General features: G+C 36.7%; 1 protein-coding gene across 1 annotated transcript; it reads left to right on the top strand.

Moving 5' to 3' along the window:
• The first annotated feature begins 2,807 nt into the window (after positions 1 to 2,807).
• Positions 2,808 to 15,501, top strand: LOC101838486 (melanoma antigen preferentially expressed in tumors-like). Its single transcript, XM_040743864.1, has 4 exons — positions 2,808 to 2,903; positions 11,637 to 11,936; positions 12,366 to 12,947; positions 13,974 to 15,501. The coding sequence occupies exons 2-4, from the start codon at positions 11,647 to 11,649 to the stop codon at positions 14,485 to 14,487; spliced, it is 1,386 nt and encodes a 461-aa protein (XP_040599798.1). The 5' UTR covers positions 2,808 to 2,903; positions 11,637 to 11,646; the 3' UTR covers positions 14,488 to 15,501.
• The last annotated feature ends 1,009 nt before the right edge of the window (positions 15,502 to 16,510 follow it).

Below are 16,510 nucleotides of genomic sequence, written 5' to 3'. Positions count from 1 at the left end.
TTTTTCAGGATCTGCCCTAAAGATTTTCGTATTTCCACCAGTGTTTTATAAGGATTCCTTTACCCCACATCCTCACCAGCATTTGTTGTCATTTAGCATATCGATGTACTTTTGATTATTATTTTTCTTATGCCTAAGGAAGTTAAACATTTATGAGTATATTTATTATTCATTTGTATTTCTTCTTGTAAGACCTGTCCAGTAGATTAGTCATTTATCAGTGTGTTGGCTTCTATATTTGGTATTTAATGTTGTTAGTTCTTTTTTGTCTTTTTTAATGTTTAAATTTAAATTAGAAACAAGGTTACTTCTCACATCAATCCCAACTCCCTCTCCCTCCCCTCTTCCCATGCCCTCCTAACAACCCCCCATCTGCCTCCCCCAATCCCCACTCCTTTCCCCAGAGAGGGTGAGGCCCTCCATGGGGGGTGTCCTGTTGTTAGTTCTTGAAAGATTCTAAATATTAGTTCTCTGTAAAATGTATAGCAAGAAAATATTGCCATTCTGTTGACTGTCACTGTATTGTTGTTTCTACAGCTCTGTAGAATATTTTTAATTTCATGCAAATTAATTTGTCAGTTTTTGCTATTGTTTCCTAATCTGTTTCCAGAATATTTTTAAGAGGCTTTTCTGTGCCTATATCTTAATTAAAATTTGTTTCTCCTATCTTCTTTTTTATTTTAGAATAATATTATTTTAGATACCAATTCCAGTTCCCACTCCCTCCCCTCCTCCTGCTCTCCCTACCTTCCTCCCAAGGCACTTCCCCATCCACTCCTCAGAGACCTCCCATAGGGAATCAACAAAGTCAGTCATATCATTTGAAGCAGGACCAAGGCCCTCCCCCCTGTATCTAGGCTGAGTAAGTATCTCTCCACAGGGAATGGGCTCCAAAAAACAAGTTCATGCACTAGGGATAAATACTTTTTCCCCTGCTAGTGGCCCCGCAGTATGTCACATTTTACATTATTGATTTTTATAAAGACATACAGGGATACAGGTTATTCTCTACATTTAGATGGCTAGTTTTGCTAAACTAGCAAAAAATACCTAAAAAGATAGGGCCCTTAAAATTAGGGCTATTATTAAGGGAATATTTTATTTGATTTCATGTGTTTGTTCAAATATTAATTGGCCTTGTTAGTCTCCTTTCATTGTACCAGGCACCTTATTGTTTACTGAATTGTATAGTTTTTCTATAATCTTTACCTTTTACTATCTTGAAGTCAGTACTTTTCTGTTTTCTCACAGTTAACATTGTATTTATTTCTCTTCTCTATGTAGGATTCCTTTAAATATATTTCTGATATTCTGGCTTGGTAGCAACTGATTGCTATAATTTGCACTTATCTGGAAAATATTTATTGATTAATTTTAATAGATAACTGCTAGATATAATTATCTCACTTGACATTTATTTACTTTAATACTTAAAATATATCATTTGCTATTTTTATGGCTTTTCATGTTTCTGCCAAGAAGTCTGATGTTATTCTGATTGGTTGTCACTTTTAAGTGGCATGGATGCTTCTTTGCGGCTTTTAATGTCATGTCTTTGTTCTTCAGTCTTAGCATACTATCCGTGGTTCTATAGGATTACATTTTACATCTAATACGTCTTAGAGAAGTTACTTTCTTGTTATTATCTGGTTTGGACTCTAAATGCCTCTTGTGCTTGAAGTTTAATTTTTCATGTAGAGTCGGGAAATTTTGTTTTAATTTCTGTACAAGTACCACGTGCTAGCAAGTAGTACCACTGGAGCTCCATCCGCTTTCATTTCTATGACTGTTTTCTGCATCCTGAGTTTTTAATCTCACCTCATTTTTCTGTCTGTAGACATATTTCACCTTGTGGTCATACTCCAGAAATGTGTTCTCAAGATTGCCTATTTTTTTCTTTATTCATGCATAAATGTGAAATTTCCTTCAACTTCTCTTTAAAACCTTAATACCCTTAATTTTGATTACTATAACTTATTGGTGATACTTCCTATGGGTTTTTATTGATTGAGTTTTTAATTTTCAGAATCTCAGTTTGCTTTCTGTCAAACTCCTTATTACTTTCTCATCTATGTTGCTCCCCTATGTATACATGCTCTGAGTTGATTTCATCACTTCATTCATGCGTGTGAAACTCCTAGAACTCTTTTTCACGTGTACTTTCAAAGTATTTTTCCAGCGTGTTAAACACTTCTGCAGTTTTTTTTTTGTATATCGTATTTGAGGAGATATTTTCATTTGCTTTGCTTTTTATATTTTTATATTTTGTGTTATTTCTATTTCATTTTGTAAGGGTATGTCTTCAAGTTTAACTTTGTCATAGGGTATAGCCATCCGTGGAGGGCTCAGTCTCACGTCCCAAAATGAAAGAAGAAAAGAAAGCACTGCAGTAGCTAAACTATATATAGAAGTACATACAGAAAGCATTATATCCAACTACTGTGCCCCAACAACTATGGAACAGATACATAAATAGTGTACAGTCAATTATTCAGTTAAAACTCAATTTGGGCACAGTTAGGACTAGTTTTACTAAGTGGCTTTGAAAAAGAGCACATATAGTTGGGAGGAGTTTAGAGGTGGGAATGGATCTAGAAGGGCATATGGGCAGGACTCGGGTTGAGTATGAACAGAATACATTGTATGCATGTATGAAATTTTCAAATAATAAAATGTCCTATTTTAAAAGTAGAAAAAATAATAAATGAATAAAGTAAATGAAGAAGACAGAAAGGATATGGATATAGGGCAGTGAGATTTTTGCTGGAATTTTGGTCTTAGTGCATTCATTTCTCACACAGCAGTAAACCATCTGTGAGAGGGAGGAGGCTGCTGCAACCTAAGGCCTTTGTGGACCCGGAACTCTGGAGTCTCAGTTTCACCCACATTGAACTATACAGAAGGTAAGTGGCTCCAGATATAGAACTGCTACCCAACCTCAAGCATGGGGTCATCAATTTCCTCAGTCATCACCAGGTGGCAGAGAGTGCTCATTAGCACATAAGTGATAGGACCTCAGAGTGGTGGGCCTTTCAATACCCAAGGATCTGCTGTCTGCATTTTTCAGCACGTCCTTGCCTGTCAGTCACGCATCGCTCTCTTCTACAGGTGTCTCCCACAAAGCTAGTCCAACAGCCTCTCTCTAGTCCTTCTCATTTTGCAACTGCTCCTTGTTTTATTTACAGAGCATTTTTGTCTCAACGAGTTGGTCTCTCTCAAGAGTGCACCTGTTTGGAAAGCCGTCAGACCCTAAAGAGGAAAAAAATTATTTTCCCCTTATGTTGACTAGTGCAAATGGCAGAGTCACAGTCCCCAAACTTTCCAGATTGAATTAATTTGTTTGTGATAATCTTGGGCTGGCATTTATGGTAGGGGTGTCCATCTGTTTTTGTAAGAGACACATTATATTTGGAAGTGGCTCATGGGACTGGTGCTGGAGCTTTTAAGAGCTCGCTACTCTTGAATGAATAGCCTTTCTGTCTGTCTCTCAGCACCTTCAGTTGTTCTATCTCTTCCATTGCAATTCCTGATGTTTTATTCAATAGCCATCCTTTTTTTACCCTGTTATTTGTTTTATTTGCTTGAATGGATTTGGATTTTGGAAATAGGGTGTCATGTAGTCCAAGGTGCATTTTTAACTCGTTAATATAGTTGAGAATACCTTGAATTACTAATCCAGCTGATTCCACCTTCTATGTCCTGGGAGTGCAGGCATATAGCACTACACCTAGTTCTCTATCTCTTTTTGTTTACTATGTAGTATATACATAACTTTTAAGGTTTTTTACCCAAGAATTTCATGTTTTCTTATGACTGTATTGAAATTATACATTTGTGACAAAAATACCTGTTCTTATGGCATTTGTACACTCTTTTGCTCATTTTGGTATGGGAGGTATATTCACCATGGTGTTTCAACAGTGGCTAAATATATGAAACCTGGCAGCAGACCTGACATCTTCACAAGATGCAGAGATGTTTTTTACTCTTTTACTCTTTGAAGGACCCACCATCCAGCTCCCAAATAAATACACAAATACATACTCTTACTTACGAATGTCTGGCCTTACGTTGGATTATTTCTAGCCAGTTTTTGTTTTCCTTTTTTTAACTTTTTGATTTTTATTCTTTGAAAATTATGAACATGTATACAATTCATTGTTAAAATTGTTTCATTTACAATTGAGATCATTACAATGTCATTTTCTTCTTCCCTTTCCTCCATCCAAACCCTCTCATACGCCACTCTTCGCTCTCTTTTAAATTATTTTTGTGTGAAGTGCATGCTTTCTTTGGCAACAGGGACTAGTCTTTATTCCTGGAGGGCAACCAATGACCTTTGCAGTAGCTTGTAAAGTTTGATGAATCTCTTGGTCAATGCTGACCAATAACACAGAAGAGGGCTTCTCATGCCTGGTGTTGGGGCTTTTGTTAGATGGTCTTTGGTTCTTCATGGATTTATGTGAATTTTGTGTTTTTTTAGGTAGTTAGTAGTATTATTGCTTATGACCTTTTCAGACATCCTTGCTGTGGGTTTACTCTCCTCCCTCCTTCTGTATTTATCTTCCTTATGCCTTTCTTTTAATACTCCACATGTGTTTAATTCTTGTCTTGCTTATTACACTTTACTGTTTGCACATTCAGCAATTCTCTCAAACAGCACTTCTGACAGTAGATGGAAGTTATCTTAAAACAACAGCACAGCCGGGCATTGGTGGCACATGCCCTTAATCCCAGCACTCCAGAGGCAGAGGCGGGTGGATCCCTGTGAGTTGGAGGCCAGCCTGGTCTACAGAGAAAGTTTCAGGACAGCCTCCAAAACAATACAGAGAAACCCTGTCTTGAAAAACAACAACAACAATAATAATAATAATGATAATAATAAAACAGCACAATTGGATTTCCTTGACCTCATAGGTCATGTTATCTTCTCTTTGTACACTGTGTCACTATCACAACAGTCATAAAATTCTGAGTTTCCAAATGGCCCAAATACTGTATATTCTTTTCCCCCCTTTAATTTATTTTTTACATTCCAATCCCAGTTCCCCCCTCCTCCCCTCCAGTTCCCCCCACTTCCCCACCACCACCCATCTGTTCCTCAGAGAGGGTAAGGCCTCCCTTTGGAAGTCTACGAATTCTGTCCCATTATCTTCTTAAGGCAGGATCAAAGCACTTTCCACTCCCCATACCCTTGTGTCTAGGCTGAGTAAGGTATCTCTCCCTATAGAATGGGCTCCACAAGTCAGTTTGTGCATTAGAATTAGATCTTGGATCTACTGCCAGTGGCCTCATATATTGTCCAAGATGCACCATTGTCACCAATATTAAGGAAATCTAATTTGGTGTTATGCAGGTTCCCCATTTGTTAAACCTGAGTTAGTGATCTCTCACTAGCTTGTGTCAGCTGATTCTGTGGGTTTCCCCATCTAAGTCTTGAACCCTTTCTTCATATTATTGCTCCTCCCTCACTTCGATTGTACTGCAGGAGCTTGGCCCAGTGGTTAGTTGTGGATTTCTGCATCTGCTTCCACCTATTTCTGGAAGAGGGTTCTAGCTTCTCTGGGGTTGTAGATTGTAGGCTGGGTATCTTTTGCTCTATGTCTGGTATCCACTTACAAGTGAATACACACTATATTTGTCTTTCTGGTTCTGGGTTACCTCACTCGGGATGTTTTTTCTAGTTCCACCCATTTGCCTGCAGATTTCAAGATGTTACTGTTTTTTACTACTAAATAGTACTCCATTGTGTAAATGTACCACATTTTCTTTATCCATTCTTCAGTTGAGGGGTACCTAGGTTGTTTCCAACACCTGGTTATTACAAATAATGTCGCTATGAACATAGTTGAGTAAATGTCCTTGTGGTGTGAATGTGCCCTAAAGTAGTATTGTAGGGTCTTGAGGTAGGTTGATCCCTAATTTTCTGAGAAACCACCATACTGATTTCCACAGCAGCTGTACAAGTTTGTACTCCCATCAGCAATGGAGGAGAGTTCCCCTTTCTCCACATCCTATCCCACATAAGTTATCATTGGTGTTTTTGATTGGTGTAAAATGGAATTTCAGAGTTTTGATTTGCATTTCCCTGGTCGCTAAGGATGTTGAACATTTCCTTAAATGGCTTTCTGCCATTTGAGATTGTTCTTTTGATAATTCTCTGTTTGTATCTGTACCCAATTTTTAATTGGATTATTTGAGAGTCTGATGTCTAGTTTCTTGAGTTCTCTGTATATTTTGGAGATCAGTCCTCTGTCAGATGTGAATATCTTTTCTCATTTGGTAGGAAGACAGTTTGTCTTGTTGACCTTTTTTTTTTTTTGCTTTACAGAAGCTTCTCAGTTTCAGGAGGTTGCATCTATTGATTGTTGCTCTGAGTGTCTGTGCTACTAGTGCTCTGTTAAGGAAGTGGTCTCCTATGTCTATGTGTCCTTTCCCACTTTCTCTTCTATAAGGTTCAGTGTAGATGGATTTATATTTAGGTCTTTGATTCATTTGGACTTGAGTTTTGTGCATGGCTATAGATATGGATCTATTTGCATTCTTCTACATGTTGACACCAAGTTATACCAGCGCCATTTGTTGAATATGCTTTCTCTTTCCATTTTATATTTTTAGCTTCCTTGTCAAAAATTAGATGTTCATAGGTATGTGGGTTGATATCATGGTCTTCTATTTGATTGCATTGATTCATCTGTCTGTTTTTATATCAGTACCAAGCTACTTTTATTACTATAGCTCTATAGTAGAGCTTGAAGTCAGGGATGGTGATGCCCCCAGATGATCCTTTATTGTACAGGATTGTTTTTAGCTTATTTTTCTTTTGCATCTGGGCTTTTAGTTTCTCTATTCTGTATGCCTTTCTTTACTTCTTTCTTACTCCACAGCTTGCTGTGTAGCTGGGTGGCTGTCTCCTGATGTCCTCTCTCCTTCTCCTTTTCTCACTCCTCCATTCTCTCCTCATATTTATTCTCTCTGCATGCCAGCCCTGTCTATTTTTTCTCTTGTCTAGCTATTGGCCATTTGACTCTTTATTAGACCAATCAGGCGTTTTAAGCAGGCAAAGTAGCACAGCTTTACAGAATTAAACAAATGCAGCATAAAAGAATGCAACACATCTTTGCATCATTAAACAAACATTCCATAACATAAACAAATGTGATGCATCTTACACTAATATTACACAACAGATACTACTATAGAAGTCCAACTGTGCTTATATTTTGAGTATGTGAATTATTATTATTATTATTATTATTATTACTATTATTCAGATAATCCAATATAAAACTGTGTATTTGGAAAAGTACCACTCCTTCTTACCATGTTATCCTTTCCAATTTCTTTCCTATCCTTCACATTTTGCTATAGTATTACTTATACTTATTTTGCACAAAGGAAAGTTGGCATAATTTCTTACACTGTTTTCTTACACGAGAGACAGCTTAGGGTACACATTTCTATTTTCATTTAACAGCGTTTCTTTTTATTGAACATAGATTTTTTTTCATATATTTATTCTGATTATAGTTTCCCCTCCCCAACTCCTCCCACCTCCCCATTAACCCAAATCTGTATCTTTTCTATCTCTCTCTCATTAGAAAACAAATATCTAAACGATTAACAAAATGATATGAACTAAAATAGAATAATAGAACAAAAACAAACCAGAATAGGGCAATTCAAACAAACAAACAAACAAAAGAAAAACAGAAAAAGCACACATTCACACAGATAGAACACCCATAAAAAAAACAAAATCTGAAATGTAATCACACTTTCTTTGGACTGCCAGCTCCCAAATAATGACATGGAGATTTCATACTAATTCTGAAAGTTTAGCCTTACCTTAGGCTTGTTCTCAACTAGCTCTCAAAACTTAAACCAACTTGTTTGTATTAATCTGTGTGCGACCTCATGGATCATTACCTCTCCTCCATACTGTGTGTCTTATTTCTCCATGTCTCACTGGCAAATTCTGCCTCTCTTCTTCCCAGAGTTCCTATCTCTACCCAGAAGTCCTAAATATCCTTTCCTGCCTAGCTATTGGCCTTTCTGCACTTTCTGAAGCCAAACAGACGGTTCCTTGGCAGAGACACATCTTCACAGTGTACAAAAAGAGTATTCCACAACATACTATATAAGCAAAAGACCTGTAAGGGTAAAAAATATACCCCAGAAATGCATTATTGGACAAAAACCCTCCAAAAATGCCATTGAGTTCATTTTGTGATAACCATCTACTGCTAAGCATAGGGCCTGCTCTTAAATCTGGCTTGTATATCCAGTGAGACTCTTGGAGAAAGCTGTTTGTTCTTTGTAAGAAGTTATCAATTATTGAAAGCTTCTGAGTTAGGAATGGGGTCTTATGTCCACTTTTGCATGCCCTGAGCATGTTGCCTAAGGGCATCATTCCTGTTGAGTCTAGAAGGCCTTGGACTCTTCCATCCCCCGTAGCTCTTACAGTCTTTTTGCCTACTCTTCTGGAGTGTTCCCTGAGCTATGATGGGAGGGATTTGATAGAGATATCCCATTTAGGACTCAGTGTCACCAGCTGATAGCATTTCTTGAAATGTCGGCCTAACATTTCTTAAGAGATTTTCATTGTTCTTTTTTACACTTGGCATCAGACACATTTGAATGTCTATACCATGCCATTTTAAATATACCTCTGTGCGGGGTTTTTAATTGCTTATATCTTTAAATTATATATAATGCTTCAGTGAATATCCTTGGAGATATGTGTGTGTGTATACACATATATCTATTTATAGAAGTAGATTTTGGTAGGATATTTAAATTTTATTCCTCACAGTTTCACTAATAGAACACAATTACTTTATAATTTTGCCTATATGTTTCTAGAGACTGGGCCATAACGCAGTGTTACATTAATGTACTACATATATGTAATTGTAATTAAAATTTGGCATTTGTTAGTTCGTGTTTTTCTTCATTTTTATGCCTTTATTGGTCCTTTGTTCCTCAGTTTTTAAATTCTTTATATAAGAAACATAGTTTCCACTTGTCTGGGATGTTTTACTACTACATCATTTTAGTCTCTAAGTTCCCTTTAGAAATGCTTGCATTTGATGTTTTTAAATCCTTTGCTTTTCATTTGGTCAGATTACTTATTGCTTCCTTTCTTACCTCTATAATTGAGTGACATTTAGAAATCTCTTCCCTATAGTTAAGCTTAAAGAAGACCTGTCATGTTTTCTTCAAGAAACTGTGTGATTCAAATTTTTGCTTAAATCTTTAACTCAATTTTTAGTTACTCTATAGATGAAATATTTCCCTGTTCTGCTTTAAGGTTTTTTCTAAAAGCCATATTCTATACATTACATGCCTGTCTTTCCTAGTGGTTTCTTCCTGTCACGTTTAGTTTTTTATTTATCTTAATTATATTTTGTGTGTATGGGTTTTTTTGCCTGTTATATATCTGGGTAGCACATTTGTGCAATACCCATAGTTGCCAAAAGAGGGCATCAGATCCCCTGGAACTAGGGTTAAGGATGGTTTTCAAGTCTGGGAATTACTATCTGTGCCCTCTAGAAGATCAGCCAGTGCTCTTAACTGCCAATCCATCTTTTCAGCCCAGTCTTCATTGAGCACTAATGCCCATCAGTGTTGACTACTGTTTCTAGGTTTTCTAACCTACTGTAACAGGCTATTTGTCTATTCTTATAGACATCTTAGTGACAAGACACTGTAATTACAGACATTCTCTAGAAAGTTTTAATTTTCTCGGTATGGTATCAGGAATCCATTCTCAGGTCTCTTCCTAGCTATTCTTACATACTGTATCATATATGAACTTTACTATCAGGCTGTCTAACTCAGTAAAATGCAGATATTTTTGAAATTGTATTAAATCTATACATCAACTTAGGAAGAATTTTAATGTTGAGTTTGTTAGTCAAACTTAAATGGCATTGATCCACTACCCTTATCATGAAATCTGGAGTCCTTATTCAGTCATATCAGGCACATCCACAGCTGAATTTTGAACCAAAATACTGAAATGTTCAGAGATATTCCTAGGAACATGGTGACCTTGTAATGGAGCACAAACAGAAATTTCTTGAATACATTTCACTAACATTTGTAACAATGTGCGGAGTCAGCTGTTTTGCTTGAGACTGCCCAGTCCCTTTTCAGACTGACTTTTTCTTCACACAAAAGAAAGTTCTTCACAAGTAGGAGGTGCTTAAACTCTCTTGCGCCTTGAGCATGAACAAACGTTGTGTCCCTGAGATTGAAATCCTGGAAGCCTCAAGAAATTAACACTTCTTTATTCTTAACTATGATAATTTTATCTTAATCATCAAGTTATATTATCCAAGAACAATGCTGTAATGTGTACCAGTTGCTGTAGCAAGGTACCATATTAGGTAGGTGGTAAGCAACAATAATTTTGTTTCTAATGGTTTTAATGTATTGGCTTGGAACTTTCCTTTATTTTGTTTATTCATGCGATACTATATTGTTTTAGAAACTAACTTAATCATGCTACTTTCTGTTTGTCAGTGTCATACAGGTCTTTTAGAGAGTTTTGTTGTTCCGGCAGTAGTAGAAAAACTTGGAAGCTTTCTGACTCTTTTATGTGTTAGAAAACCTTTAAAGTTCCCTCATTTTCCTGCTTTCCCCATCATTAACAAATTCTCGTGAATGTTTGTCCTATCCCCATCAATTTACTTTTCCCCAGAATCTGTGTGCTTCAAAGATTGCATTTTAAACCCTCCATATTGCTTATCTGATACTTATTTGCTATTGATTATTTGTAACACATATTTATAATACATCTTAATGAGACTCATTGTGATTTATCCATACCAATCTCTATCTTACATGAATTATATCCCAGCTGTGCTTTGCCACCCAAACCCCTGGCACTGATCTCAGACCCTAGAAGTGAGTATTCCATTATCAGATTATTTCTTACTTTCCACAGGTGAGACAACATACAGCTTTAAAATGAACATTTTTGAAGTCTTTTCCATAAACTATGTGGCATTCTTTTGATTTTATGTGTTCTTTTCATCTTTAGGCTTTATTCATGAGTAGTTTTTTAAATATGCTCAATTTGAACTTTAAGTTCTTAGCCATCTTCCTTCACGTGTGTCTTGTGCAGTTTGGTGTCTTCATTTGCCACAGATATGGTGATGGAAATGAGACAAATCAAGGGCTAGAATGTCATTTCTTTTTCACTTTAATCACAATTAATTTGGTGTTTTAATATGTTCTATTGTAGCATTTTGTGTAGATTTATCTTTTTCTTCATCATAGCTTATATACTACTGAGGGAAAATAGTAGAAGTCATGTAGCCAAGTGTCCAAAATTGTTTTCTTCTTACTTACTACCCATTTCTAATGGCATTTTATCACACACATTTTATATACATATATATATATATTATACATAGGAGGGGGATAGTCTCTCTCTCTCTCTCACACACACACACCTTTATCCACTCACAGGTCACTTTTTAATCTGTGTCTGTAGTTAGAAGTATCTAGTGCTGACTAACTGATTCATTTATTATTTAAATATTTTCTGCTTTGCTAGCACTGGTTGCAAAGAAGACACTTGTGTGTTTTCCCAGAACTTCTAAATGTTTCTCCTCCTGGTACAGGTTCACAAAGATGGATGCATATCAGCCAAAGAAACTGATGGATCTTGCTATACAGAGTCTGCTGAGCAGCAAGTCTGCAGCACTCCAAGCTCTGGAGGATATTCCAAGAGATCTTTTTATTCCATTGTTCATTGCTGCCTTCGATGGTGGGCATAAAGATACATTGAGTGAGATTGTGAAAGTCTGGCCCTTTTACTGTCTCCATATTGGGCCATTAATTGTACAGGAGCCTCAACATGAACTACTGAAAGCCATGATTGAGAATTTTCCAGTATGTCCTGCAAAGAACTCTGCTTCTCGGTAAGACTGTATAATAGAGACATGATAAGACATGAGAGGTTTAGGTCACAGCCTACTACTTTCCCAGAAGAAGTAGCTAGTGAGCTGAAGATTTATGTGTGAGGCTGTAGCCCCTACCTTGGTAACATACTAAAGACTGATGTCTTCAGTGTTCGTTATGAAATATGTTATTGAGGGCTCTATTGGGTTTACATAACAGGTGTTAAGTAAGAGAAAGACAGGAACTTTAAGACTGAGGGAATTTAAGATGTTTAAAGTATGAAAAAAATAAAGGAGGTTGAATTTTCATGGGAAAGACTTGTTGCTAGTTAATACAAGGAATGCCAGATGTGGAGAAAAGGATTTGTTCATATGTGTCATCATTAATCCTACTGGGTTTCGTTGTCATTTGCTATTTCTCAGATATTCTATCTCCTCTTACCCCTACAGGAGACCTAAACTGAGGATCTTAGATTTAAGGCAAGACACGGACTGTAGGACCACATGCCCTGAATTCAGCATCAAATCACCTTTCTGTTTTTATTCTTGTGTTTATTCTGACCACTCTATCACAAAAATAGAGGAAAATCTTTGTTTTGAAAATTCAGGATCCACAATTCAGTTACCCAGGCCTGTAGAATTACTAGTGGATCTTTCCCTCGATGGCTCCTTAATGGAAAGGGAATTTTTGATTTTGCTTATGAATAAAATTAAGGAGAGTTCAGGGTCTTTGCACATATGCTGTCGAGATTTGCAAGTTGATAAATTGTGTGGCTGTAAATGCTCCCTGAATTTTCTGGATCTCAAATGTGTTGCTCAGTTGTCAGTTGATAAGGGTTCACTGAGTGATATTTCCAAGGTCCTGTCTCAGATGGACCACTTAGAAAGCCTTAGTCTGTTTAAAGTCACTTTTAGATCTTTGAGTGGAAAAGTCTTTAAAAATTTTCTCGGTCACTTAAGACGTATGGAAAACCTTAAGGAGCTCAACTTGTCTTCATTTTATCTCAAAAACAATCTGGACAGAGTGCTCAGGTAAGAGTTTGGGACAGGTCCCTGTGTTTCCTGGAAAGCCTGTTGAGACAGGAGAGAAAATATTTTTGGGTGTTCCTACACTCCTCAAAACCTTTTATGCTTTCTACTTTGTAACTTCTGAGAATTTGAAACTGAAGAAAGAATTACACAAATTAAGCAGCCAACAATGTACAGATAAGTGGAGAAGTATAAAGGTGAACAAAAAACTAGTCCTCTAGATATGAGGAGTAAGAGGAATTGAGATGGGGGGAAGACTGTTTTTGCTATAGCATTGATGCACATAATCATAGATGCCCATAGTTCACAATGTTGGATCACTTTGCTAGTCTGTAATCTCCAAGGTGTAGGCCATGAAAGTAGAGGTTGGTATTTAGGGACTGGCCAGGGACTTTTCAGTTGCCTACTCATTTTGATACCTCCCTACTAAAAAGATAAGCTGAAATTTACAATGGATAATATTGCAAGTATCAAGTGCATTAATTTTTTCTTTTAATGTTTCCTAAAAATCATATAATATATTGTATGCATTCTTAAGATTAAAAGAACTGTATCTCAGTGTTGAAAACAAAACTCTCAACCAGATATGGTGATACATGATCTTAATCTTAGCACTCAGGAGGCAAAGACAGGCAGACTATGTGAGTTCAAAACCAATGTGGTCTCCATCGTGAGTTCCAGGACAGCGAGGCCAACATAGTAAGATCCTGTCTAAAAAATATTTCTGGCTGGGCATGGTGGCACATGCCTTTAATCCCAGCACTTGGGAGGAAGAGGAAGGTTGATCTCTGTGAGTTCGAGGCCAGCTTGGTCTTCAGAGTGAGTGCCAGGACAGGCTCCAAAGCAATACAGAGAAACCCTGTGAAAAAACAAAAAAAATTTCTGAGTCACAAAAATATTATGTGAACTAAAAGCACACATTAACACCCACTTATAATGCATGTGAAAAATAGTTTATTCTATATAAAAAGGTAAAGTTTTCCTCATTCAATCTTCATTCCTCAATTTTTTGTTGTTTTCTCCCTACAGAGTTCTTCCACCTGTTTTGGATTTCTTGTATCTGCCATACTGTGATCTTTCATATCGAGATTTCAGATTTCTGGCCCAGTGTCCTCAGGCCTCCCGCCTAAAGCTGTTGAATCTTAGTAACAACTCAATGTATTGGGATAATTTTGAGCCCTTCAAAATTCTTCTGGTAAATCTCTCTGGTACTATTCAGCATCTAGAGATAAATCATTGCCTTATAAGCGATTCTGCAATGTCATCTCTTATCCCTGCCCTAATTCGTTGTACTCATCTCCGTATCCTGAGCTTTGCTTCTAACCCCATCACAATGCCTGTGCTTGCGAATATCATGAATAGTTTAACAACCTTGAAGAAGCTAAAAATTGTAATTTATCCTATCCCTGTACATTGCTATGAACGATGGCATTTTCAGGGCAGTTTAGACCGAAGGAAGCTTGCCATTGTGCAACTTCAACTGAAGGCAATGTTACAAACTGCAGAAAGGGATGACATGAACTGGATCACTTACACGGAGTGAGTTTCATAGTCCAACACAGTTTCAACCTGATAAACATTGTTTAAGTAATAAATGTTATTTTCTAGACCAATACACTCGATATATAAGATTCTTACACTGAAGGGACTTTCACTTAGGGAATTGCACTTAGGGAATATAGGTATGTAACTGAGTGTCAAAGCGCACACTAGTAACTCCAGTGCTGAAAGTGAAGGATGGAATAGCCTTAGAGCTACGTGGCCAGACATTCTAGCAAATTAGTGGATTCTAAGTTCAGTGAGAAATCCTGCCTCAGAAAATATGTATAGAAGAAAAAAAGCAGATATTGGCTTTGGGCATGCATGAGTTCACTAGTGTGCGCGCATGCACACACAAGCATAACATGCACCTTCTCCCACACATAAAAATATATTACTCATATTAATTTCTTCAAATAGCACACTGCATCACAAAGACATGGCAAAGATATAAAATTAGCATTTGTTCTTTTCACATGTTTTAATGCCAAAAATGGCTGCATTTCAGTGACTGAGTAACAAAAGAATAGACTATAATAATTTACACATAATGTTTTCCTATTGAAATAAATTAGTAAAACAATGGCTTATATCTTTACATTATTTTCTTTTTGAGTGAGGTCATACTCGGGTTCAGTCTGACCACAAATAAAATCAACTGACATTTTTTTTTAGCAGTGACACTGGTGAATATATCAAACTGTATTTTACAGGTGGAATACAATATGAAAACTGCCAAGGCAATTAAAATTTGTTTTTATTCATTTTCTTTTTGTAGTAACATTGTATTTCCAAATTAATAAGAAAAAAGCATGTTAAAATATGCCATAATTCATGTGTCATATTTCTTTTGTGATATAACACTTTAATTTGTTCTATTTTCCACAATGCTTATATTACGATGTCAAAGACCTACTAGAATGCCAGTGTAATGAGCAATTTACTTACATTGGTTCTAAGTTTAAAATTGTGGGTTTTTTGACACCTTGTATTAAATAAAATATTAAAATTAAGTTTACCTGTTTCTTTGAATTTTCTTTTTTTTAATGTGGCCCTTACTATATATTCTCTGAATAAGCTTGGATCTAGTGCTCTCAGAAACATAGTTCTGAACGGTAGCAGAATACTGGGGAAGATGCAACTGGATTAATATTGGCATATTTTCTCTCTCTCCTACATCCTTCCCTGAGATGAAAACTAGACTCTACAATGAAGAGAGAATTTGGAATTCATTATTGTTGTAATGACAATGTGAATAATATTCTTGGAAATTCCTATTGCAAGAAGGTGGCCTCAATATTCTGTTTTCAATAGATTTGAAAAACAACCTAAGTGAGTGTACTATGTTGCTTTTACGTGGCTGTGACAAAACAGTGTCCAAAAGCAACTGAGGGAGGAAAAGTTATATTTGACTTACATGTCCCAGTCTCATTCCATTATTGGGGAAGTCGGGGCAGGAACTCAAACAGAATCAGAGGCAGCGAAGATGGAAGAAAGCTGCTTAGTGGTTTTCTGTGGCTTGCTGAGCTACCTGTCTTACACAACCCAGGACCAGTTGCCCAGGAGGCACTGCCCACAGTGGTCTGGGCCCTATCCTATCAACCATTAATCAAAAATATGCCCCAAAGACTTGCTTACAGGTAAATCTCTTCCTCCATGATTCTAGTTTTTGACAAGCTGAGAAAAATCTAACCAGTGCAGTTGACTACTGTCAACTTGACACATAAACATAACTGCTAAACTATAACTTTGTTTAGCCCCAATATCTCGTGTTAATATCACAATATAAGAATATGACCTTAAATATACTACAGCCTTCAATTTTTACAGTACATTAACAGTTTAAGGTCTCTTTTTAAAATTAATTTTTATTAAAACCAATTTTATTTTACATACCAATCACAGTTCCCTCTCCCTCTCGTCCTCCCATCCTCCCCACCAACCCCCAATCCCACCCCCATCCACTCCTCAGGGAGGGTGAGGCCTTCCATGGGAAATCATCAAAGTCTGTCACATCATTTGGGGCA

Source organism: Mesocricetus auratus, unplaced genomic scaffold, assembly GCF_017639785.1.
Source record: "Mesocricetus auratus isolate SY011 unplaced genomic scaffold, BCM_Maur_2.0 Super-Scaffold_100003, whole genome shotgun sequence".
Classification (NCBI taxonomy): domain Eukaryota; kingdom Metazoa; phylum Chordata; class Mammalia; order Rodentia; family Cricetidae; genus Mesocricetus; species Mesocricetus auratus.
Note: the sequence above shows the minus strand (reverse complement) of the source record. Positions and strands in the feature narration are given on the sequence as shown.

Excerpts from the sequence above, each read along its gene's own strand:
- LOC101838486 (XM_040743864.1), top strand. The coding sequence starts at position 11,647 with ATGGATGCATATCAGCCAAAGAAACTGATGGATCTTGCTATACAGAGT. Across the intron at positions 11,937-12,365 it reads GCAAAGAACTCTGCTTCTCG|GAGACCTAAACTGAGGATCT; the intron begins GTAAGACTGTAT and ends TTACCCCTACAG. Across the intron at positions 12,948-13,973 it reads AATCTGGACAGAGTGCTCAG|AGTTCTTCCACCTGTTTTGG; the intron begins GTAAGAGTTTGG and ends TTCTCCCTACAG.